Source organism: Dromaius novaehollandiae, chromosome 27 (genome assembly GCF_036370855.1).
Source record: "Dromaius novaehollandiae isolate bDroNov1 chromosome 27, bDroNov1.hap1, whole genome shotgun sequence".
Taxonomy (NCBI): domain Eukaryota; kingdom Metazoa; phylum Chordata; class Aves; order Casuariiformes; family Dromaiidae; genus Dromaius; species Dromaius novaehollandiae.
The window spans coordinates 2,311,433-2,335,275 of record NC_088124.1 but is presented as its reverse complement, the minus strand read 5'-3'; the positions used below and the strand labels follow the sequence as shown (position 1 = coordinate 2,335,275).

Sequence of the window (23,843 nt, the reverse complement as noted above, 5' to 3'; positions counted from 1 at the left end):
CGGGCGCCGGGGGCGGGGCGCGTCGGGCCCGGCGCGGGGCGGCGGGCGGCGGCCGGAGTCGCCATGGGGCCGCGCGGGGCAGCGGCGCGCGCGCTGGGGCTGGCGCTGGCGCTGGGGCTGGGGTTGGGGCTGGCGCCGCCGCCCCGCGCCCCCCCGCGCCCCCCCCGCGCCGGTGGCGGCGGCCTGGCGGCGGCGGCGGCGGGCGGCGAGGCCTGCGGCGGCCTGCGCGGCGTCCCGGCCGCCCTCGGCAACAACACGCACCAGGTGAGCGGGCGGGCCGCGGGGCGGGCCCGGCACCGGGGGGGGCGGGACGGGACGGGACGGACCGAGCCCCCGGCAGACCCTCCCCCGGGCAGCTCCCGGGCGGGCGGACAGACACCCCCTCCCCCGCCCCGGACAGCTCCCGGGACAGACGGACACTCCCCCCCCGGGAGAGGGACGGACGGACACTCCGCCCCCCCCCCGGACAGCTCCCGGGACGGACAGACGGACACTTCCCCCCCCCCAATAGAGACCGGGACGGACAGACCCGCCCTCCCCCCCGGACAGCTCCCGGGACAGACGGACGGATCCAAACACCCCCAACAGAGACCGGGACAGACAGACAGACACCCCCTCGCCCCTGCCAGTAGAGCCCCGCATGGGCAGACCCCCCCGGCTACCGGGGTGGATGGACAGACAGAGGGACAGACCCCCCCCCGGACAGGTACCGGAGCAGACCGAGCTCCCCACCGCCATGGGTCTCCGGAGGGACAGACAGACAGACAGAGCCTGCCCTGCGCAGCTATGGGGAGGGACACGCAGACCCCGTCCCCCACAGCTACCACGACGGACAGACAGACAGGCAGACGGTGTGTCCCCCTCCCACCCCCCAGCAGCCACTGGGAGGGATGGGCAGACAGGACAGACAGATCCCCCCAGGGAGGGATGGACAGACCGACAGACCCCCCCCACCATCCACCATAGTCCCAGTGCACACAAGCGATCTCCAGCGGCAACGGGCCGGACGGACAGACGTCCTCCCACGCGCACCGGGGCGGACAGACGGACACCCCGGGCCCCGTACCCGCTGGGACGGGGCAGGGTGGCCTGACAGACGGACGCTCGCTCCGGCTCCTCCGCTCGGCCGCCCGGATTACGATCGCTTTTATTCCTCTAATCTCGCTCCCGCGGCCTGGCTGGCGCAAAAGCGGCCGATTCCCATCCCTTCCCTCTCCTTTTCTCTCTGTTTTCTTTAATGAGATGCTAAGAAGGGTCTTTCCGGAGATGGATGCGGTGCCGCCGCCGGGCCGGGCTCCGGGGCGCCGCGCGACGTGGCCTGGCCCGGTTGCCTGGGCCCGGCTCACCTGGCCCCGGCCCAAGCGCCTGCGGCGCGCGAGCCTTTCTCCCGGGCGGCCTCGTTTCCTTCCCTTCCCGGGCAGGGCCTCGTCGTTCCGGACCCCCTTCCCAGCTCCCGCGGCCGGCGCTCCGCACTGCCTCCCTGCTTCCCCCGATGCCGTTGTTCCCGGGCTTGCGCCCGGTGCTGCTCCAGTCCAAACCAGTCCGCCCCAGTGCCCCGAAGGCGCTCTCTGACCCCCCTCCCCAGCCGCCTGGGTCCTTGGGGGCCGTCGGAGTCGGGACGGACGCACGGACAGGCCGGGGGGGCGGCTCCTGGCTGAGCCCAGCTCGATGCCCAGGCGAAGGAGGGAGCGGGGAGCGAGCTGCCCCGCTTAACCCCCCGCGGTCCGTCCTCCTCCTCTCCGGCTGCGTTAGGGAGACGAGCTGGGCCGGGGGGGGCGGATTTGGGCTTGCCGGGAAGGGACGGGAGCTTCCCCCACCGGGAAAATGCTGGCTGGGAGCTCTGGGATGCGGGTGGACACGGGGTTCGGGAGCTTTGCCGAGGAGCATCCGAGCGGGGAAGGGAGGCCCCGCGGGGGCAGGATGCCAGGATCGGGGTGTCCCCCGGGGTTGGGGCGTCCCCGGGGCCGGGAGCTGCTCGGTGGCACTTCGCCCCGGGTCGGAGCGAGCTGAGTCACGGCGAGCGCCGGGTGCCAAGCCCCAGCCGCTGGCCCGGCTCCTCTCCCCGCGCGCCTCTGCGGACGGGCCGCGCGGATCGCTTTACCTTCCTGGCCGCCGTCCCGGGCCGAGAGGAGGGGGAAGGCGGCCGACGGGCCGCGCGTAGCCGGCGTCACCGCGTGCCCCGCGCGGGCGGCGCTTGGGGACGGGGCGCGTGGCGTCCCTGCACGGTGCCTGACCGCTCCGCCCGGCTCTCTCCCCGCAGTGCATCTTCGACGACCTCAGCGGCTCCGTGTCGCTCTCCTGGGTGGGGGACAGCACAGGGGTGAGTAACGCGGCGAGGAGAAGGCTTGCCGGAGCGGCTGCCTTTCCCTCCGGGAATGCCGTGGCGGGGACGAGCCTGTCGCAGCACCATCCCGTCCCGCGGGGCTGCGCGGCGATGACTCAACCCAGGGCGGTGCAGCAACCCCGGACGAGGGGCAGCACCCTTCTTTCTGGAAGAGGGTGGGGAAGGGGATGCAGGGGGGCTCTCGAACCTTTAGGAAAGCTAAAAATCGCATGAGATATGTGATTCTGTGCGTAACGCTCTGCTCTTTCCGCCCAGGTTATCCTTGTCCTGACCACGTTCCAGGTGCCCCTGGTGATCATGAGCTTCGGGCAGTCCAAACTCTACCGGAGGTGAGTCCCGGGGCGTCGCGGCAAGGCCGGGTGCTGGATCGCGCCTCCCCGCCGGCTGCCACGGGGTCGGGTGGTGTGTTTGGCCCGCCGGATCCCCTGCGTGCCGCGTCCCGCGCTGACTCGCAGCTGGGCTGTTTTCTCCCTCGCAGCGAGGACTACGGGAAGACTTTCAAGGACATCACCGACCTCATCAATAACACGTTCATCCGGACCGAGTTCGGCATGGCTATCGGCCCGGAGAACTCAGGAAAGGTAGGAGTGGGTGGGGAGGCCACATGTCCACGCAGGTGGCCTCGCTGTGCCAGGATCCGCGTGTGCCCCTGCCCTGCGGTGGGACGCAGAGCTGCGTGGCAGCGTTTCTGGAGCTCCGGGTGGGCATCCCGCTGGGGACCCTGCGTCGCCCGCGGGCTGAGCTCCCGCCTCGCCCGCACCCAGGTCATCCTGACGGGCGACGTGTCCGGAGGGAGCCGCGGCGGCAGGATCTTCCGCTCGTCCGACTTCGCCAAGAACTTCGTGCAGACGGACCTGCCCTTCCACCCCTTGGTGCAGATCCTGTACCACCCCCAAAACTCCGACTACCTGCTGGCCCTCAGCACCGACGTAAGAGATGGGATGGGACCCTGCCGCAGCCGGGAACGACCCGGTCATCCCAGGCTCAGGGCTGCTGCTTCCCCGAGGAAGAGCTGGCTTGTGGCCGCTTGTCCTAGGGAACGGGCTCTGTCCCCATGCCGGAGGATGCGTTTGGCCCTCGGGGGAGGTTGGGGACCGGCTGTTTGCAGCCCTGATGGGCGGGGGAGAGGCTGTTGAGGGGTGGCAGGCAGTGACCGGCGAGCGTGGTGGGCAGCGAGCGCGTCTTGGCTCTTGCAGAACGGCCTCTGGGTGTCCAGGGACTTCGGGGAGAAGTGGGAGGAGATCCACAAAGCTGTCTGCCTGGCCAAGTGGTGAGTGGCTGCGCAGCGGCCGGCGACAATTTGGGGACGGGGGAATTGTGGCTGTCCTCCGCGGGGCTCCACGGAGGCGGCTGCTAGCTGCTGAGGTTGCAAGAGCCATCGGCTGCCCCGCGCGTCCCCCCGGCTGGGGCTTCCCTGGGGTTTGAGCTTCCCCTGTGGCACCCGGGATCCCTTCTGGAGCGTCGTGTGATCCGGCAGCGGATCTGTGGAGCTCTCTGGGTAGCAGGGAGAGCGCAGGCAGGGTGATGTGAGTGCGGTAGGGCAGGACAACCCATCCCAGGTCTTAGGGTTAAATCCGTGCGAATGGTAGCTCCCCCCGCACTGGAAAACAGGTCACAGAACTGGCTCCATATGAGGGTCCCTCCCGTGATCCGGACCCCCCTGGTGCATCGTACCCTGCGTGTCTCTCTGATTCCCCCCTCTCTTCACAGGGGCGCTAACAACACCATCTTCTTCACCACCTACCTGAACAGCTCCTGCAGTAAGTACGTCCCCGTCGCAGGCCGCAGTCGTCTGCCACCTCTCTGCGCTCTCCGCGAGCACTGCAGAGACCCGCGAGCCCCTCTGCCCCCTACGCGGTCCCTCAGGCTGCAGAGTGTGGGGCAGCGGGTGAAGTGGCCTGAGCAGCAACGCTCCTGACATGGCCATCTGCCTGCTGCCCGCAGCCTGCCCGGCCCTGCCCAAAGGGACCGAGCCGACGGGTCCAGGCGTCCGATCGCCCGGTGTAGACAGTTCCTCTTAAAAGGGAGAAATTCTGTAAGCTGGGGCGGGTAGGAGACAGGAACGGTGTCACACAAGGCAGCTAGCGGGATGGGACCTGGGTAGAGGAGACCGAGGAGTGGTGGTGGGTCATCCGTGTTTCTAGGTGTCCAGACAAGGGAGCAGAGACCCACGTGGAGGGCAGCGCGGGTTCCCGCAGGCTTTGGGGCTGCTTGCGGCCAGCGTTTGAGGTTTGTGGAAGGATCCCAGGCATGTTTGGGCCCACAGCAGGTTTTAGGTAGGGACTGATGGGCAGGAGGCCTTAGTGACAACGAATATCAGCTGGGAACCCCCAAAGCTGGGACACAGTCGTGGCGATGAGCGATGAGGCCAGGTCCCCAACCGGGCTGCGGAGCTCAGCTAGAGGCAGCGTCCTGCGCGTCCACTCTAGCCGCCTTAATCCACCTTCCCTTCTTCTTAAGAAGCTGATCTCGGGTTACTGGAGCTAAAGAAAACCTCCGACTTCGGCAAAGCCTTCAAGGTCATCGGCACCAAGATCTACTCCTTCGGCCTGGGCGGACGCTTCCTTTTTGCCTCCGTCATGACAGAGAAGGTACTTGTCCCCTTCCCTCCTCCCCGGGAGCGCCGGTCGCGTGGGGAGCAGGCACCCTGGGCTCCAGCAGCTCTCCCCGCGTCCCCTCTTCCCCTGCTCTCCTTCACCTTGCGAGGAGGAGCGGAGGCTGACGGACGCTCTTGCTCTCCAGGGCAACACGAGGCGCATTCACGTCTCGCTCGACCAAGGCGAAACGTGGAACATGGCCCAGCTCCCCTCCGTGGGCCACGAGCAGTTTTACTCCATCCTGGCCGCCAACGAGGACCTGGTGTTCATGCACGTGGATGAGCCGGGAGGTGAGAGCCCGGGATAAGCCGGGCTGGGTGGGACAGAGATAGGGACAGGGACAGGGACGCATCCTGGGGCAGGGATGATGCTGGTGACAACTGGAATCGTCTCTGCATGGGGGACACGCTCTGCAGCAGGCTCTCCACACAGCGTGGCTGATGGCTCCACGCTGGCTGCTGATCTGCCCAGGCAGGGCTATGCCTTTGAGGAAGGACTTTCTCATTAAGACCTTCCTAATTAGCGGACAGTAACTTGTTCCTCTTTGTGGTGTGTGGAAAGCGGGACCGTGCTGGATCCGTTCTGAGGCAATGGGGGTTTCTCCTCTTCCCTCAGTTCCTCTTTCTAAGCTGAACTCATGCACTTCTCCATTCAAACAGCCAGTGTCTCCTCGCTTCTCCTTCCCTCTGCAGCCGCCTTGACCCCATTCCCAGGGCCAGGCCACGGCTGTGTAGGTCTTGGGAAGAGCCAGGGAAATACAAGCCTGTGGCCGAGGTGGGCAGAGTTAAGGGGACACGGTCACCCCTGCTGGGAGTGTCCTACTCCACCCTGCGATGGAGGGTGTCCCCCCGGGTGTCCCTGCAGGGATTTCCTGCAGACGGCAGATATTTGCAACCTCAGGGGACAAGAACCGGTTGGTTGCAGGTGGAGACGGCACCTTCAAGACACCCCTGGGCATTCACGGGCATTTCTAGCGCTGTCCCCAGCCCTGCTGTGGGGACCCAAGCGGCACAGTCCCTTCGCCGCCCTCTGCCTTCCCCGTGGGGCTGTGCCCGTCACGGGGAGGCACTGTGACCCTTTCGGTTCTGTCATCGGTCCCTCCCCGGAGATGGCAGGAGATGCGAGCAGGCTGCCTGCTCCCTGACCCCACGGCTATTTCTGTCCCGTTGTCTGTCTTGCAGATACGGGTTTTGGCACCATCTACACCTCCGATGACCGAGGCATCGTGTACTCCAAGTCCTTGGAGCGGCACCTCTACACCACCACCGGCGGGGAAACCGACTTCACCAACGTCACCTCGCTGCGGGGCATCTACATCACCAGCGTCCTCTCGGAAGGTGAGCGACCGCGCGGGCGGCCGGGCTGCGACGGCCGGGCTCCGTCCCCCGTGGGGCCCACGGGTGACGCAGGGTGCGAGGACGTGCTCGGCGTCCTCCCAAAGCCTGCGGCCTCCTGTCTGCTCTTCCCTTCTCCCGCCAGACAACTCCATCCAGTCGGTGATCACCTTCGACCGCGGCGGCGAGTGGGTGCCGCTGAGGAAGCCGAAAAACACCACGTGCGACTCCACGGCGAAGAACAAGGACGAGGTGGGTCTGTCTGGCGACCCCCTTCCCCCAGGGCTGTCCTGAGGACCGGGGTCACCCCACGGGGACCACCCCCGTGGCGCCAGGCCGAAACGCTGGTCACCCCGAGGCCCTGTGCAGACAGCAGTATCTTGGCTCCGTGTTGCAGGGCTGGTTTCTCCCCGCCATGGGTGGGATTTGGCCACAGACCTTTGGGCTCTGCTCTGGGTTGGGGGCCACGAGGATGCTGGAGGGCGAGTGGGTTTGTCCTGCAGCCCCAGCAAGGGGTGCTGAGGGGACAGGGCCAGCTGTGCGTGACCCAGGGGTGGCACCATGAGGGGCGTGCGGGAAGCCCTGAGCAGGCTGAGGGTGCTGGGGACAAGCCAGCACCCACCAGGTGTTAAGAGGCCAAGGATGAGTCCTGGAGAGAGTGTCTGGCTCCTTGGCTTTGCGTTAGGCTGTAGAGCGGCTGCATGGGGCTGAGCGAGCTGGCGAGGTTGTGCCAGCCCCCCACCTCGCCCGCGCGCGTCTGCTCTCGCTCCGGGACGGGCTCTTCTCTTGCGTTTGCAGTGCAGCCTCCACATCCACGCGTCCTACAGCATCTCCCAGAAGCTGAACGTGCCCATGGTGCCGCTGTCCGAGCCCAACGCCGTCGGCATCATCATCGCCCACGGTACCGAATGTCCCTGGCCGGGGGGAGCGGGGCTCACTGGGGCTGGTGGGTCACAGCCAGGCCCTACCGGGGGACACTGCTTGCCGCTGGCACCCACGGGTGGGAGGTGAGGGTGAAGGACCCGGGTTCGCGTCCCTCCGGCTAACGCTGTCCCCACCTTCCAGGGAGCGTCGGGGGGGCCATCTCGGTGATGAGCCCGGACGTCTACATCTCGGACGACGGGGGCTACACGTGGGCGCGGATGCTGGAGGGGCCCCATTACTACGCCATCCTGGACTCCGGCGGCCTCATCGTAGCCATCGAACACACCAGCCAGCCCGTCAACGTGATCGAGTACGCGCAAACTCGCTCCGCTCTGGCGTGAGGCAGCGAGGGTCCTTGCTGGTGTGGGGGGCCCCGAAGCCGAAGGGGAGATGGGGAATGTTCTGGGGGGTCTCGCAGACAGCGCAGGTATTTGTCCCTCTCAGTCCCTGGGGAGGAGTGTTGCGTCCCCGTGGCCTGGGGGTGTCTGATGTGTCTGCAGGTCTCGTCCCAGCCTGTGCGTGAAGGAGGGGTGGTTTCTGGGCAGCAATCGCCCCTTGTTGTCTCCGGTCCCCAACCGAACCCTTTCCTGGCAGGTTCTCCACAGACGAAGGCCAGTGCTGGTATAAGTACACTTTCTCCAAGGATCCCATCTTCTTCACCGGCCTGGCGTCCGAGCCCGGAGCCAGGTCCATGAACGTCAGCATCTGGGGCTTTCGGGGCAACTTCCTGTCCCGCAAGTGGGTCTCGTACACCATCGACTTCAGCGAGCTGCTCAGCAGGACCTGTGAGTGCCCCCGGGGGCTGCCGTTGGGCTGGGGGACGCTTCTGCACCGAGACGCGGGGTCAGGAGATGTTAGCGGAGTCTCTCCTCCGCTTTCCGTGCGTGGGAAGGGGTGAGCTAGGGATGCGGAGCGATGGGGGACACTTCTCTGATGCTCCTGTGCCCTGGTTCGGCGTGGCTCGGTCACCCGTGGTCACCACGGGGACGGCGTGAACCAGGGTGAGCCGTCGAGGTTTCTGCACCCGGCGGTTGCTGGTGTCACCCTGGGGTGACGCTGTCACCCCGGCGCGGGCGGGCAGGCTGCTGGCGTGCCGCGTGGCTGAGCCCTCTCCGTCCTAGGCGAGGACAAGGACTACACCATCTGGCTGGCTCACTCCAGTGATCCCAGTGACCCCAGTGACGGCTGCATCCTGGGCTACAAGGAGCAGTACCGGCGCCTCCGCAAGTCCTCGGTGTGCCAGAACGGCCGGGACTACGTGGTGACCAAGCAGCCGTCCATCTGCCCCTGCACCCTGGAAGACTTTCTCTGGTAGCCTCTGACTGTGCATCTTGCGCTGTCCCTCCCCAGCTCATGCCAGTAACAACCCCCTTGGTCCAACTGGGACCGCCCGTCTCTTGGGGGTCGGGCTCTGACCTCTCGCTCTGCCCTTCCGCCTGCAGCGATTTCGGCTACTATCGCCCGGAGAACCAGTCTGTGTGCGTGGAGCAGCCGGAGCTGAAGGGACACGACCTGGAGTTTTGCCTCTACGGCAGGCAGGAGCTGCTCAAGACCAGCGGGTAAAGCGTGTTAGCATCCCTTTCTCCTCCTGGGCTGGCCGGGTTTGGCCAGGGCTGGTGCCACCGGTGGGTGAACCCGGCTCGGCGTCGCTGGGGACGTGGAGGAACGTCAGAGTCAGCGCGGGGCGGTCGCCGAATCCCTGGGGAGCTCTTCGCGCCTGCCTGATCCAGCACCCTGGATCGGGGCTGATCTTGCTGGAAACAGCTGGGAAAATTCCTGCGTGAGCTGCCGGCTCATCAGGCATCGTCTCAATTCCAGGTACCGGAAGATCCCAGGAGACAAATGTTCAGGAGGGGAAAGTCCGAGCCGGGAAGAGACCGACATGAAGAAGAAATGCACCAGCAACTTCCTGAGCCCCAGCCAGCTGGTAGGTGACAGCGGTGCACGATGGCAGAGGTGACAGCAGTGAGCTGCCCACGGCCGTGCAGCCGATACACTTCCCACGGTCACTGCTAAACTACGGGACTGTCACCTAAATCTGCCCGGGGCTTCTTACAAGTAATCTGCCCAAGGCTGGCTTCGGGCTGCAGAAAGGCTTTTCGTCCCCTGGGACCCGGGGGCTGCACGGGCACGTTTCGGTGGGGGAACACTGAAACCTCGCGGCTGTAGCAGCTCTGCAGCGGTTCCCGTCTCCTCCGCAGGCCGCGTCCTCCAGCTCCACTCCCATCATCCTGGCTGTCGTCGCCCTGCTGCTCGTCACCGCCGTGGCCGGGGTGCTCCTCGTCAAGAAATACGTGTGCGGGGGCAGGTGAGGCTCCTCAACACGGAGGTGAAGTTGAGTTGAAATAATCCCTTTTCCTTGAAGAACGGGAGCCGGTTCCTAAATCCTCCCTGCGCTCCCTGCTTCTGCTGTGCCGCCGGTTGGGTGTCCACCTTCTCCCTGGCCTGACTCTGTCAGGCTGTTGGCAAAAGGAGCGCGGGCGGCTGTGGGTGACGCCGTGGGGCCGAGACGGGGCTCGCCGGAGGAGCGGGGGCCATCCGGGCGCCTCCCTCACCCGCCTCTGCTCCCGCCAGGTTCCTGGTTCACCGCTACTCCGTCCTCCGGCAGCACGCCGAGGCCAACGGCGCGGAGGGCATCGACGCACCAGACCCCGTCGCGCCGGCGAGCAAAGGAGGTTACCACGATGACTCGGACGAGGTGAGCGTGGCCACCGGAATGAATCCAGCACGGCGCGGGGCGAGTTTCAGGACCCCCCGCCCCGGGTGACGCTGCCTTCTCTCCCCCAGGACCTCCTGGAGTAGCGGCACGGCTGCCCCGGGGATGCCGCAGGGCTGCCCGGTGCCTCCAGCCTCGCGGGAAGGCCCCTCCGCGCCGCCGCTGCCCCGGCTCGGGCCTCGCTCGCCCGCTTCCGGCCCGGCCGCCCCGGGCAGCACCGGCTCTGCCGCCCCGGGGGAGGCTTCGCTGGGGTGGGCAGGGAAGCACGCAGGATTTTAACTTAACTTTATTTTAATATTTCTTTCCAGCCGTTGGGGGCGGGGGTTTGGTCTTTTTTTCTTTCGGCCGTCTGTTTTTTTTAAGGACAACTAAGTAGGAATGTGAAAGGACCCTTCACTAAGTGCTAGCGTTACTAGATGCAGCTCCCCCGCGGGGAGCAGCCCCCCGACCCCGCGCTCACGGGACGCTCGTGGCGGCACGGCGGCAGTGAGGCTTTCCCGCGGCTCCTTCCCCGCCGCTGCCCCGTTTCTCCTCCGAAGCAATACGAGCTGGGCCGCCGGCTCCGTGCCCGCCAGCCGGAGCCCCGCGCCGGGACGGCAATGCCTGGCTCTCGGCCCCCCCCTCCCGGGCTGGCCTTGGCCAAGGGAAATGCAGCAATAACGACTTCAAGCTTGAAGATACCTTAACGAGAGGCCGGCGGGGCTCGGTCCTGCGCGGGAGCGGAGGCAGCCACGGAGGAGCTGCAGTGAGCGGCTGAGAGCAGCACGCCCACGTCGCGGGTAGGTCCCTGCCGCTCCCCCCCTTCTCGCCACTGCTTCAAAACTGCCAGGTTTTGGTCCCAGCACTGGTACAGTCTCCTTACACTGGAAATCGCCGCTGGGGAGGCTGCTGCACCCGCCGCGCGCCCTGCGCCCCGCTGCCAGCTGCGACGGGCGCGATGCTCTGCGCCGGGACGCGGGCGCAGCCTCCCTCGGCGCCTCCCCGGCGCGGTGCTGCGGATACCGCCGCAGCCTCGTGCTGCGCGTGGGTCGTCGCCACGGGGCTTTCGCTATCGCGATTCCTCGTGCTCGGCACAACCGGCCGGCGTTGGAGGGGGTCTGGGGGCCCGTGCAGAGCTGCCTGCCCCTCCGCGGCTGTGCAAAACCTGCTTCCTTGCCAGCACGGCACGGCACAGCGTGGCACAGCGTGGCATGGCATTGCAAAGCATTGCACGGCGTGGCACGGCCTTGCACGGTGCGGCACGGCATTGCAAAACATTGCACAGCACGGCACGGCCTTGCACGGCACTGCATGGCATTGCACGGCCTTGCACGGTGCAGCGCGGCATTGCACATCGCACCACCCGCCCCATGGCTCAGCCAGGGGCCCCACGGTGCTGCCACGTGCGTGTGCTTCGATGGCACCGACTCTGCGCGCCGCACAAGACCCATCGGGCCCTGGGAACGTAGGGGACGTAGCGTGACCCCCCCACCTAAAAGCCATAGCCCTTGGGGCTGCCCACGGCCAGGTCTGGCCCGGGGCAGGGGGACCGCGGCCTGTGTAGAGTCCTGTAAATAAACCTGGATGTGTTATAACTTTGTACTGGTATTTTTCTGTATATTTGCAATATTTGGGTTAGAAATAAAGCCAAAATGGACTTTGTGTGACCTGATCTGTGCGGGCAGCTGGGGCGGGGGGGAGCCAGCCGCTCGCAGAGCCGATGCCGGAGGGGGAGCAGCGGGGAAGGATGCTTTGCAGCGGGGGAGAAAAACGGTAGTAAAAAGACTAAATTTATTCCAGTTTAAGGCAACTCAATACAAACCAGCTCACAGCAGACAGGCACGCGAATACCAGGGCAGAGGGACTGTCCATGCAAGTAAAAACCTGATTTGGGGGGGGGAGGAAAGGCCCCGAGACCCTGGGGACATCGTGGCTCACCCCAGCGCAGGCTCCTCCATCCCCAACCCCTCCAGGGCCGCGGGAAAGCTGGTTTTTGGGGATGCGGGAAGGGATCAACACCGCAGGGCAGCGGGAGAGGACTCGGAGCCAAGCCGGCCACGGCCAAGGTCTCCCCCCGGCCGGGGCACGGAGGCACCTGGCAGTGACCTGCTGTGATTTATTCCTTATAAAAGCGGGGAGGGGGCTTGGAAAACTTCCCGGCTCAGCGTCTGCGGCTGGAGCAGGGACGGAGCCAGTGGGAGGAGAAGCCCCGGCCGAGGTCCCCGTCAGGGCTGGGCGGGCACCGGGGGCTCGGCGGGGTCGGGGGCCGGGGGCGCTGGCTGCGGCTTGATGCCGCGGCCCTTCATGTAGGAGACGAACTGGTCGGGGATCTCGGCCAGGACGTCCTTGGCCAGGCGGGCCATGCTGAGCACGTGGTTGCCCGTGCGGTCGATGTAGTCGCGGAAGGGGACGAACTGGCAGGGGACAGCAGGGTCACCAAGGGGGCTGGAGCCCGGCCTGGCCCTGGGGCCGGGTGTCTTCCCATGTCCTGGCGTGTCCCCATGTCTTGGTGTGTCCCCAGGTCTTGGTGCAGCCCCAGGTTACAATGTGTCTCTATGCCCTGGTGTGTCCCTGTTCCTCGGTGCCTCCCTGTATCCCCATGTCCCAGTGTCCTGGTGCATCCCTGTGTCCCCATGTCTTGGTGCATCCCCATAGCCCAGCCTGTTCCTCTGTCACCATGTCCCAGCTTGTCCCCACGGCCTAGTGCAGCCCCATGTCCCTTGGTCCCGGTGCATCCCAGTGCGGCGCCATGGCTTCATCCATCCCCATGTCCTGGTGCAGCCGTGTTGCAGCATGTCCCTATTTCCCTATGCCCTGGTGTGTCACTCTGCCCTGGTGCATCCCCAGGGCCCAAGTCCTGGTGCAGCCCCGTGTCCTGGCCTGGCCCCAGGTCTTGGAGCATCCCCAGGTCCTGGAGCATCCCCGTGTCCCCATGCCTTGGTGCATCCCCCATGTCCCGCCTGTCCCTACTTCCTGGTGTGTCCCTGGGCCCTGCCTGTCCCCATGTCCCAGCCTATCCTGGTGGGTCCCCATGTCCTTGTCCATCCCCATGTCCTGGTGCAGCCCAGTGTGTCTCCGTGTCTTCATCCCTCCCTGTGCCCCGGCGTGTCCCTGTGTCCCCAGGCCCTGGTGCAGCCTCCACGCTGAGGCAGGCCAGCAGAACCGAGAGGGCTGGGGCAGATTGGGGACATCAGGGCACCCCGACATGCTGCCCACACCTGTCCCCAGGCCAGGCCACCGTCGGGGGGGGGGGGGGGGGGGACATGCACCCCACGAGGTCGGCGGTACCTGCACGATGTCACGCTCGGCCACCTTGCCCCGGGAGGAGATGCGGATGTCGTCGCCGTCCAGCTCCACCATGGCTGCGAGGGGAGAGATGCACATGGCTTAGCGGGGCACCAGCTCCTCTTCCTCCCCTCCTTCATCCCCGGGCTGACGCCATCGTCCCCCGGGGCTGAGCCGGCCCCACAAAGCCGCCCAGGCCAGCGGTTTTGCTGCAAAGTGGCCAGGCAATAAGTGCGGCGGCAGCAGGAAAGCAAAGCCGGGGGGTGATTTGCCGGTGGCAATTACTCCGGGAGCTTTAATTAGCTTTTTCGGTGCGTGCCCCACCGCCGGCCCGCGGAGGCTAATTTGGACTTAATGAACGCCTTAACTCATAATCACATATTCCAGGTCACGGCGCAGCAAATTAAACTCATATTTTCCCCTGAACCAAAGCCAGCTGCAGCCTCCCCGCCAGCAGCACCGGCCTCTTCCCCAGCCTCTTCCCCATCGCTCCAGCCCCACGGCGGCTTTGCACCCACGCTAGGGCAATGCCCCCCCCCCCCCCGGCCCCCCACATACACACACATTTTAGGACCGGCAAAGCTGAGCCGTCCCAGTCTTACCGTCGAACTCAGCCTGGCCGACCCCGACGATGATGATGGACATGGGGAGCTTGGCAGCCTGCAGTGGGAGCCGGGGGGGGGGGGGGGGGAGGCACCAGATAAGAGCTGAGCACAGAGGGCTGGGGGGCAGCAGCTTGACGCCGGTCGGTGCCACCCCACAGGGACCCCGGCATCGCTTGCTCCCGCACTGTCTTCCATTGCCTCCCCCCCCCCCGCTGTGCCACCCCCCCCCAGCCTGCACCGAGCGCTGCTGCTGTTTAATGCGGGCGCGTTGATAATCGCAGCGCTTTGTCTGGGCTGATTCCTGGCCTCCTGGCTGCCACCGCCCGCGCTCGGGGCCGCGATGTGCGGCCTGTGCTTGCCGATGCAACGCGCATCCTGCGCTCAGCAATGCAACGTGCATCTGTGCTCAGCGCTGCAACATGCATCCGTGCTCGGCAATGCAACGCGCATCCGTGCTCGGCAATGCAACGCGCATCCTGCGCTCCACGGTGCAATGTACAGCTATGCTCAGTGCTGCAACGCGCATCCTGTGCTCAGCAATGCAACGTGCATCCGTGCTCAGCGCTGCAACGTGCATCCCGCACTCCATGCTGCAATGTGCAGCTGTGCTCAGCAACGCAACGTGCATCCGTGCTCAGCAACGCAACGTGCATCTGTGCTCAGCAACGCAACGTGCGTCCCGCGCTGGTGCCCCAATGCACATTGCACACTCAGGGCTGCAGCGTGCACCCCGTGCTCAGCGCCGGGACGGGCACCCCGTGCTTGGTGCCGCTGGGTGCATCCTGCGCTCAGCGCCGGGCTGGGCACCCTCGTTCACCGCCTCGGGCCCCGAGCACCCGCCCCGGCTCGGTGCTTTGGGCTGCTGGGGTTGATCCTGCACCAGCCTCCGAAAGCAAAGCCAGAGCGTGCGGGGTGGCAGCTCCCCACGTCCCCGAGCCCAGCGAAAGCTCGTCCCAACCCTCCCACCGCTCCTTCCCTTGTGGGGAGGCACATGCAAGAGGCTGGTGGCACTTGGGGACAGCAAGGGACAGCAGCGAGGGTGCAAGGCGCAGCGCCGCAGCCGCCCACGCGCTTTGCGCTGCCTCTCTGCAATTCAAATCGCCGGGCGAGCGGCTCCGCCGCGGCCCGGGCAGCCGGCGAGGGAGCTGGAAAAGCAGCAAACCGAATATTACAGCTGCGTCGCTGCCGCCTCCGTCCCGGCCGGGCGCTGCATCACGTGGCAGCGCGGCGCCCGCGGCCGCCCCGCCGTCCCCCGCTTGGCAATATTTGGGGTGAAAAGGGCCGCTTTTGTCTCCCGTCGAAGCGGTTCACTGGGGCGCGCGAGGGCAGATGCCGCCCGGTCGCTTCGCCAGCTCCGAAACCGCCTTCGCTTCCAGGTGAGGTGGGGGGAGAGCGGGACGTGGTGCCCACTTGGCACGGCGGGGCCCGGGGCAGCCCCTGCCGCCCCCAGCACCCCCGGCTGGGCCTGGCACCCCGGATGGCTCGGGGCACCCTGTGTCCCTAGATGGTCATTGTACCCTGCCCAGTTGGGGACACCCCATGTCCCCAGCTGGTCCTTCCACCCCAGACAGCTCAGGGCACCCTGTGTCCCTAGATGGTCATTGCACCCCAGACAGCTTGGGGCACCCATGTCCCCAGCTGGTCTTTGCACCCTGGATGGCTCAGGGCACCCCGTGTCCCCAGCTGGTCCTGGCACCCCAGACAGCTCCGGGTACCCCATGTCCCCAGCTAGTTTTCGCACCCCAGATGGCTCAGGGCATCCCGTATCCCCAACTGGTCCTTGCACCCTGGACAGCTCGGGGCACCCATGTCCCCAGCTGGGCCTTGCACCCTGCACAGCTCGGGGCACCCCCCATCCCCGCCCGGTCACTGCGCCCCGCGCCCCCGCCGCACGGGACTCACGTTGACGATGGCCTCCTTGGTCTGCGCCATGTCGGAGATGACGCCGTCGGTGATGATGAGCAGCACGAAGTACTGGGAGCCGTCGGGCACCGCCGCGGCCGCGCTGCAAGAGAGGCCATGAGCCGGCGGCCCGGCGGGGACGGGGACAGGGACGGGGACGGGCCACGCTTACCGGGCCACGTGGTTGACCACGGGGGCGAAGTTGGTGGGACCGTAGAGCTGGACGCTCTTGAGGCTCTCGTGATAGGCCTCCAGGATGCCCTCGATGCCGCTGCACGAGGGGTTGGATGCGTCGCCGTTCTGCGGGACGGGGGACGGGTGAGGGGACACCGCCGCGGCCGGGGGGGTGACAGCGGCAGCCCCCACCACGGCCTCACCAGCGGGAACTCGTGGGACACGCGCCCGTCCGGCGGGATCTTGGCGCCGAAGCCGAGCGCCGGGAACATCTTGTCGCTGTCGTAGTCCTGGATGATCTCGCCCACCGCCTTGAGGGCCATGGCGTAGGCGTTGAGCTGGTAGGGGTTCATGTAGTGCAGCGACGTCGACTGCGACGGGTTGCCTGGCCGGGGAGGGGGCGTCACCGGGGACCCCCCCGCGCCGGGCCCCCCCCCGCCGCCGGCACAGCCCGGCGCTCACCGTTGGACGCCGTGAAGTCGATGGCCACCGTGAAGTTGAGCTGGGTGCTGGGGAAAGGGGAAGGCCCTGGAAACGGCCCTGGGGGGCGGCACGGAGCCGCCCGCCCCAGCACCGTGGCCCCGAGCTCCGGCTCCCGCATCCCTGGCGGAGCCCGTTTCCCAGACGGGGAAACCGAGGCCCGGCCCCGCATCGCTCACCCGCCCTTGATGTAGTCCAGGAAGGTGTGGTCGGCCTCCACGGCGAAGGACAGCAGCGTCACCTGCGAGGCGGGGGGGGGGCTCAGCGCCGCACGGCCACGCGCAGCCCCCCCGGGCCGCCCCCAGCCCTCACCGTCCCCGAATTCAGGTACTTCTTCTTCTTCATCCTCTTCTTGGGGTTCACCACCTGGTGAGGAGGAGGAGGAGGAGGATGGGGAGGTATCACCGCTGCTTTTAGCACGTCCTCCGGGCCTGAGCGCCCGGATCGCCGGGGCCCCGGGGGGGGGACACTCCCGGCCATTCCTGGCCCCCCCGGGCGCTTGTCCGCTCCCGCCTCACCTCGTAGACGTTGAACTGGCTCTGCCCTCGCGCCAGCTCCCGGTAGCTGGTGGTGAACTCGCCGATGAAGTCGTGGCTGCGGGGCGAGGGGGGCCGCCCTGAGTCGCGGTGATGGGCGTCCCCCCCCCCCGCCCTGCCAGGGCTGCCGGGCTCACCTGCCGTCACGGTCCCAGTCGTACACCTCCGCCTTGATGGGCCTGCAAGGCAAACGGGGGGGTCACGGCCACCCCCAGCACCCCCACGACACCCCCACGGCGGGGCCCCCACCCCGGGGGGGGGCGGCACCCATCCGGGTCCCCCCCGTCCCGCCAGCGGCTCCCCGCAGCCCGGCCCCGGGGCTGCTCCGCCTCCCCCGCCGGCTTGTTTTGACGCCTCCGGGGGCCTTTCTCCTCCTTCCTCCTCCTCCTCCTCCTCCTCCTCCTCTCCCCTGCCCAGGTTTTTTCGGTGGGATATTTTTATCCGCCGTTGCCACAGCAACGTCCGACACGACACGGGGCCAAGCCAGCCGACGGCACGGCGGCGCGACGCGAGCCACCGCCCGGCTTTGTTCGCCCCCGCGGCGCCCGGGCGGACCCCCTCCCTCGGCCGCTGCCCCGGGGCGGCGGGGGGCCGGGGGCGGTTGAGCCCCCGCCGGCAGTGTCACACTGGTTGCCATCGAGCCGGCCGGCCGGGGTCCCCTCGGGACGGGTCTTCGCCGGGAAGCGGGCCCATTGCTCAGATGGGTAAACTGAGGCAGCAAGTGCGCACGGGAAGGAGCCCGTGAGCTGCTGGGGGAAATATGGCCGCCAGCAGCCCCGAACCACGGTGGCTTTCGAAAAGCAAGACGACCCCACCCCGTGCCTCAGTTTACCCATCTCTGAGCCTCCCCAGGCAGCAGCAGCGCGGGCAAAGACGGGGCCCTGCAGCTCGCCGAGCTGAGCCTGGCGCCGAGCAACCACAAAGACTAAAGGAAGAGGGTGCAGAGCGGCGCCGCTGCCTGCCGCCGTGGCGGGGAGGACCGTGGTGCCGGGGGGCCTCACCGGTCGTAGTCGCCGTTGCAGAGGGCGCGCACGGGGATGGCGAAGGCTTGCCACACCGGGTTCAGCGTGTTCCTCACCACCTCCGTCTTGTGGCAGATGGTGAAGCTGCCGGGACAGGGAGGGGACGGGGGGGTCACCTCCGATGGGAAAACCCACCCCACCCCCCAAAAATAGCTCATATCCCGGGAAGCGGGATGGAGAGGCACCCGGGGGACATGGGGACGGGCGAGCTGCTGGTGGGGCTCCCCACGGGGAGGTGACCACAAAGCCACCGAGGTTTGGGGGCCAGGGACACCACCGGGTTCGGGGGTGACTTTGGGGAACGCGTTGACTTGGCCCCTCCATGGGGTGTCCCCAGCCCCACGAGGGTCCCCAGGGCGGGGGGCGAGGGGGAGCGGCCGCGGGTGGCTCACGTCCCGTCTTCGTTGCTCCGGTAGAAGACCATGAAGGGGTCGGACTTGCCGAAGAAATCCTTCTTGTCCAGCTTGTTGGCGCAGAACTGCAGCGTGGCCACGTCCTGGGGCGGGCGGACGGGGTCACGGCGCGGCGGCAGCCCCCGCTGGCACCGACACCGGCGAGGGCTGGCCCTCCTCTTCCTCGCCCCGCTGCAAAGGCGGAGGAAGGCGCCTTGGGGCCGGCAAGCGAAGGTCCCCAAACTTGTCCCCGCAGCCAGCCGCGACTCACCCGGCAGTTGCCCAGCTCTTCGGCCAGGAGGATGATGATGCCGCACTTCTTCCCGGGGATGCCCCTGCCGGGACGGGCGGTGGGTCCAGGGTGGCTGTGTCCCACCCCCCCCCCGGTGTCCCCCGCCGCCGGCACCGCCGGGACTCACCCGTTGGAGACGGCCGGAGCGGGTTTCCTGCCCCGCGAGTGCGCGGTGACCGTCCCCATCCTGCCGGGACGCGGACGGGTGACGGATGGGACACGGCTCCGGGCGGCCACCGCGGGGAAACCGGGGGGGGCAAACACACCGGGGCAGAGGGGCGCGGCGAGGAGGGACGGGAGAGACCCCCACCTCCGCCGCGCGACCCCAAAGGCCCCCCCCCCCCGGTTTGGCTCCCCCCCAAGGATGAGGGGCCGGGTGACGCCAGGAAAGCGGTACCCGGAGCCGAGCTGTCTGCGCGGGGCTCTGCTCTCCGTCCGAGACACCCGCCGAGATAAGGGGCCCAGGCGCCGGCGCCGCAGCCCCCCTCGGCCCCCCCCTCGGTGGCACCGGGCCAGGGCGCCGGCATCGCCCCGCCGGCCGGGGAAACTGAGGCAGGGAGCAGCCCCCCCCCCCCCCCCACACCCCCCCCGGCGCCGCACTCACGTCAGGGGCTTCTCCAGGCGGCTGCCAGCCGAGCCCACGATCTCGCCCAGGGTGCAGAAGGCCTGGCCCAGGAAGTCCTGCGGCAGGGGCGGCGTCAGGGGGCCCCGGCGTCCCCACGGCACGGCCACCCCCGCCGGGCGCCCGGCTTACGTGCTTGGAGAGGTCGGGGCTCTTGGAGTCCACATCGTACCTGCGGGGACAGAGGGACACGGTGGCGCCTCGCAGAGGGGACAGGGATGGGGATGGGGACAAGGATGGGATACAAGTGGGGATGGGGCTGGTCCAAGGATGGGGACAGGGACAGAGATGGAGCTGGAGATGGGACAGAGCTGTGACAGGGACACGGACAAGACAGGGATGGGGCTGAGAACGGGACAAGGGTGGGGATGGGACAGGGATGGAGATGGGACAGCAGTGGGGATGGGGCCAGGAGTGGGGATGGGGACATGGATGGGACACGGGAGGGGACACAGATGGCGATGGAGATGGGACCTGGATGAGATGGAGCTGGGATGAGGATGGGAATAGGCATGGAGACGGGGATGAGGATGGAGACGGGGACATGGATGAAACAGATGGGACAGTGATGAGGCAGGAATGGCCATGGGGATAGGGATGCGGACAGGGATGGCCATGGGGATAGGACAGGGATGGCCATGGGGACAGGTAGAGGGACGGGGACAGGGACGGGGCGCCCAGCGGTGCCCGGCGGCACTCACAGGTCGAAGCGCAGGTTCTGCTTCTCCTCGAAGAAGTAGTCGAGGACGAACTTGCGCACGAAGTCGGGGTTCAGGGTGTTGTCGATGACCTCGGTGCGGCCGAACTGCGGGGCAGGGCCGTGAGCGGGGACGGGGACAGAGGGGGGACACGAAGGCTGGAGGGCTGCGGGGGGGCGGGAGCCGGCGCGGGACAGGCTGCGGCTGGGGACAGGGCTGGGGACAGGGCTGGGGACATGTTTACGGGGCAGAGGGAAGGAGGGGGACGGGAGAGGAGGGAGGGATCCGTGGCTGGAGGAGGCAGAGTGGAGGGAGGGAGGATGGAGGGAGGGAGGGGGACACCAGGGGACACCGGGGGGGGGGGACGCAGGTGGCAGGAGGGGACACGAGGGGACGCGGGGGCGGGCGCAGGGGCCAGGTGCCCCTTTGTGCCCCCCAGCACGCGCTGCCCCCCCCGCCCCCCGCCTGCTGATTAAGCCCCAGAACCCGGCAATTAAGCGGCTGCTAATTAAGAGGGCGGCTGGTGCAAGGAGCCCCCTCCCCGCCTGGCTGGCTGCACACTACGTGCTCATTGGCTGGCTGCCCAGCACCCCAACGTGCTGATTGGCCAGCTCATCAGCACCCCAACATGCTGATTGGCCAGTTGGTGTGCTGACTGGCTGGCTCCCCAGCACCCTGCCGTGCTGATTGGCTGGCCACTTGGCACCCCAACATGCTGATTGGCTGCCTATCTGGTACCCCAACATGCTGATTGGCTGGCTGGCCAGCACCCCGATACGCTGATTGGCTGGCTGGCACCCAGACATGCTGATTGGCCAGCTGGTCAGCACCCCAACGTGCTGATTGGCTGCCCCCCCCCCCCCCAGTGGGGGCCACTCACCTCCCGCCACTGCTTGCTCTCGGTGCCCTGGGTGTAGAGGACGCAGACTGCGGGCGAGAGGGGGGTGAGCGGGGCCAGGGCCCCCCCTGCCCCCCCCCGGCACCCCCCCCGCACTCACGGGGGTCTGACTTGGAGAAGGTGTCCTTGTCCAGGAGGCGCCTGCGGGACACGCGGGGCGTCAGGCGCACGGGAAACCCAGGCACCGCCGGCGGCCGGCACCTACACCGCGTGCCGGTGTGCACCGCCGTGTGTGCACAGCCGTGGTGCCCTACACCGCGTGCCGGTGTGCACCGCCGTGTGTGCATGGCCGGGGGTGCCCTACACTGCGTGCCGGTGTGCATCGCCGTGTGTGCCCTACACTGTGTGTCAGTGCGTATGGCTGTGTGTCGGTGTGCACCACCGTGTGTGCACAGCCGTGGTGCCCTACACCGCGTGCCGGTGTGCACGGCTGTGTGTGCATGGCCGGGGGTGCCCTACACTGCGTGCCGGTGTGCATCGCCGTGTGTGCCCTACACTGTGTGTCAGTGCGTATGGCTGTGTGTCGGTGTGCACCACCGTGTGTGCACAGCCGTGGTGCCCTACACCGCGTGCCGGTGTGCACTGCCGTGTGTGCATGGCTGTGGGTGCCCTACACCGCGTGTCAGTGTGCACTGCCATGTGTGCACAGCCGTGGGTGCCCTACACCGTGGGTCAACACACATGGCCGTGGGTCGGGCACAGCCGCCCGAGCCGCAGCGCCGAGCAGCCACCGCGGAGTTTCCCCAATCCCCAACGGAGTGGGAGGAAAATAGGTCGGAGCGGGCAGGATCCGGCCGGGGGGGCTTCTCCCACGGGGGGGGTGAGGCCTTTCCCGGGGGGGTTCTGCATTTCGGAGGCGCCGGAGGGGGGGCGATGGCTGGGGGCTGCCGGGCTCCCGCGAGGGGAAACTGAGGCCACGAACGAGACGGCGCCCACGAGCCGCCGGCCCGGGAGCCGCGGAGGCGGCCGGTGCGGGGAAGGGGCCCAGGAGTCCGGGCGGGTGCTGCGAGGGGGCTGCCAGGAGACACGAGCCGCCTTCCCGGGGGCTGCGGCAGCGGCCGGGGGATGCTGGGCCCCCCCCGCGCATGGGGCTGCGGTGGGGGGGGGTCCCGGCCCCCCCCACACCCCAAATCCCCAGCGCCCCCCCCAGTGCCCCCCAGCGCCCTCGTTTTCCCAGTGCCCCCATATCTCCCAGTACCCTGCACCCCCCCACTGCTCCCTGCTCTTCCAGTGCCTCCCAGTACCCTACGCCCCAGCTCCCCCCGCTCTCCCAGTGCCTCCCAGTACCCTATGCCCCAGCTCCCCCCGCTCTCCCAGTGCCTCCCAGTACCCTACGCCCCAGCTCCTCTCGCTCTCCCAGTGCCCTCACCACAGCCCACCCTGCTCTCCCAGTGCTCCCAGTGCCTCCCAGTGCCCCTCCCCGCAGCCCACTCTGCTCTCCCAGTGCCTCCCAGTGCCCCTCCCCGCAGCCCACTCTGCTCTCCCAGTGCTCCCACTGCCTCCCAGTGCCCCTTACCGCAGCCCACTCTGCTCTCCCAGTGCTCCCAGTGCCCCTCACCACAGCCCACTCTGCTCTCCCAGTGCTCCCAGTGCCTCTCACCACAGCCCACTCTGCTCTCCCGGTGCCTCCCAGTGCTCCCAGTGCCCCTCACCGCAGCCCACTCTGCTCTCCCAGTGCTCCCAGTGCCCCTCGCATCCCCAGCACCCTGCACCCCCCGTGCCTCCCGCTCCCCCAGCGCCTCCCAGTGCCCTACCGCAGTGCCCCCCCCGCGCTCCCAGTGCTCCCCAGAGCCCCAGCGCCCCCGCTCCCAGCGCCCGCAGCACCCCGCACCCGCCGGTGTCTCCCAGTACTCCCAGTACCTCCCAGTGCCCCCAGTCCCGGGGGCCCCGATCCGCCCGGGCCGGGGCAGCGTCCCCCGACTCGGACGCCTGGGTCCCCGACTCGGACGCCTGGGCCCCCCGCCCGGACGCCTGGGCCCCCCGGCGCCTACCTGCAGGACACGGTGAGCTCCACCTTGGTGGCCGGGACGGTGCCGGGGCCGCTGGCCGGCTCCAGGGCGCCCAGCGCCGCCATGGACCGGCCCGGCCCGGGGGCTGCTCGCCGCCGCTCTGCCCCGCCGCGGCCCCGCTGCCCCGCGGCCGCCGGGCCGCAGGCTCCGCCCCGCGCTCCGGTACCGCCCGCGCCGGCCCGGGGGCGCGGGGCCCGGCACCGCCCCCGGCACCGCCCGCGGCCGCCCCCGGCATCGCCCCCGGGGCTCCCGGGACCGCCCCCGGGGCCGCCCCCGGTGTCGCTCCCCGTGTCACACGGGGCTCCCGCTGTCGCCCCCGGTTCCGCCCCCGCTGTCGCCCTCGGAACCGCCCAGAGCTCCCGCTGTCGCCCCCGGTGCCGCCTCCCTCGGGGGCTCCCGGTACCGCCCCCGGTTCTGCCCCTGCTGTCGCCCTCGCTACGGCCCGGGGGCTCCCGGTAGCACCCCCGGTACCGCCCCGGCACCACCCCCGGGCCGCCGGCACCGCCCCGGCACCGCCCCCGGCACCGCCCCGGCCCCGTCGGGGCTCCCGGCACCGTCCCGGGAGCCGTCGCGGCGCCTCCGACACCGCCCCCGGGGTCCCCGGGAGCCCTGGCGCTACCGCCCCGCTCCCCCGGCGTAGCCCCCCAGTGCTCCCAGTGCCTCCCAGTGCCCCGGGGTGCCCGTGCCTCCTCTTCCTCACCGGGGCCGAGGCCCGAGCCCGTCCCCCCGGGAGCCGCCGTCAGCGGCACCTTTGCACCCGGTGCCGAAATCAGCCTCGCTGAAGCCTAACGGGTTCGTTAGTGGGACAAGTTCGTTAGCGGGAGAAGTTAATTAGCGGGACAGCGGCTGGGCGTCACGGCAGCACGGTCACCCCGGCCAGGCTGGCAGGGGCCACCACGTACCGGCGTGGGGACACGGCACCCCGGCATGGCCCTCACTCGTCCCCCAGGGCAGCTGAAACGCAGGGTGACCCTGATGGGAGCGGGAGGCTCCGCGGCCAGGGGACAGCTCCCGGGGGTGCCACGACGCGTGGG

General features: G+C 68.5%; 2 protein-coding genes across 3 annotated transcripts; one reads left to right on the top strand and one right to left on the bottom strand.

Annotated features, from left to right (window-relative positions):
• The first annotated feature begins 4 nt into the window (after nucleotides 1-4).
• Nucleotides 5-11,551, top strand: SORT1 (sortilin 1). 2 transcript variants are annotated; one of them, XM_064498249.1, is made up of 20 exons: nucleotides 5-264; nucleotides 2,261-2,320; nucleotides 2,600-2,673; nucleotides 2,823-2,925; nucleotides 3,109-3,273; nucleotides 3,541-3,614; nucleotides 4,055-4,104; nucleotides 4,808-4,935; nucleotides 5,087-5,231; nucleotides 6,123-6,278; nucleotides 6,421-6,527; nucleotides 7,074-7,176; nucleotides 7,341-7,509; nucleotides 7,794-7,984; nucleotides 8,321-8,510; nucleotides 8,642-8,758; nucleotides 9,018-9,126; nucleotides 9,401-9,507; nucleotides 9,774-9,897; nucleotides 9,987-11,551. In XM_064498249.1, exons 1-20 carry the CDS (start codon nucleotides 64-66, stop codon nucleotides 9,999-10,001), a joined length of 2,388 nt encoding a protein of 795 aa, XP_064354319.1. In that variant the 5' UTR covers nucleotides 5-63; the 3' UTR covers nucleotides 10,002-11,551. The 2 variants fall into 2 exon arrangements, with proteins under 2 accessions (XP_064354319.1, XP_064354318.1); XM_064498248.1 differs by having other exon boundaries at nucleotides 4,805-4,935.
• A 115-nt stretch (nucleotides 11,552-11,666) lies between these two features.
• On the bottom strand, nucleotides 11,667-22,938 carry CPNE5 (copine 5). Its single transcript, XM_064498250.1, has 21 exons — nucleotides 22,792-22,938; nucleotides 20,901-20,941; nucleotides 20,783-20,829; nucleotides 19,906-20,009; nucleotides 19,337-19,376; nucleotides 19,187-19,263; nucleotides 18,710-18,769; nucleotides 18,562-18,625; nucleotides 18,291-18,394; nucleotides 17,878-17,982; nucleotides 17,014-17,055; nucleotides 16,859-16,934; nucleotides 16,653-16,706; nucleotides 16,520-16,581; nucleotides 16,323-16,369; nucleotides 16,064-16,245; nucleotides 15,859-15,986; nucleotides 15,687-15,789; nucleotides 13,782-13,839; nucleotides 13,183-13,256; nucleotides 11,667-12,308 (listed from the first exon to the last, which is right to left on the bottom strand). Exons 1-21 carry the CDS (start codon nucleotides 22,872-22,874, stop codon nucleotides 12,120-12,122), a joined length of 1,740 nt encoding a protein of 579 aa, XP_064354320.1. The 5' UTR covers nucleotides 22,875-22,938; the 3' UTR covers nucleotides 11,667-12,119.
• Nucleotides 22,939-23,843: the final 905 nt, after the last annotated feature.

Excerpts from the sequence above, each read along its gene's own strand:
- SORT1 (XM_064498248.1), top strand. The coding sequence starts at position 64 with ATGGGGCCGCGCGGGGCAGCGGCGCGCGCGCTGGGGCTGGCGCTGGCG. Across the intron at positions 5,232-6,122 it reads GCACGTGGATGAGCCGGGAG|ATACGGGTTTTGGCACCATC; the intron begins GTGAGAGCCCGG and ends TCTGTCTTGCAG. Across the intron at positions 7,177-7,340 it reads CGGCATCATCATCGCCCACG|GGAGCGTCGGGGGGGCCATC; the intron begins GTACCGAATGTC and ends CCCACCTTCCAG.
- CPNE5 (XM_064498250.1), bottom strand. The coding sequence starts at position 22,874 with ATGGCGGCGCTGGGCGCCCTGGAGCCGGCCAGCGGCCCCGGCACCGTC. Across the intron at positions 17,056-17,877 it reads TGCAACGGCGACTACGACCG|GCCCATCAAGGCGGAGGTGT; the intron begins GTGAGGCCCCCC and ends TTTGCCTTGCAG. Across the intron at positions 16,582-16,652 it reads AGTACCTGAATTCGGGGACG|GTGACGCTGCTGTCCTTCGC; the intron begins GTGAGGGCTGGG and ends CCCGCCTCGCAG.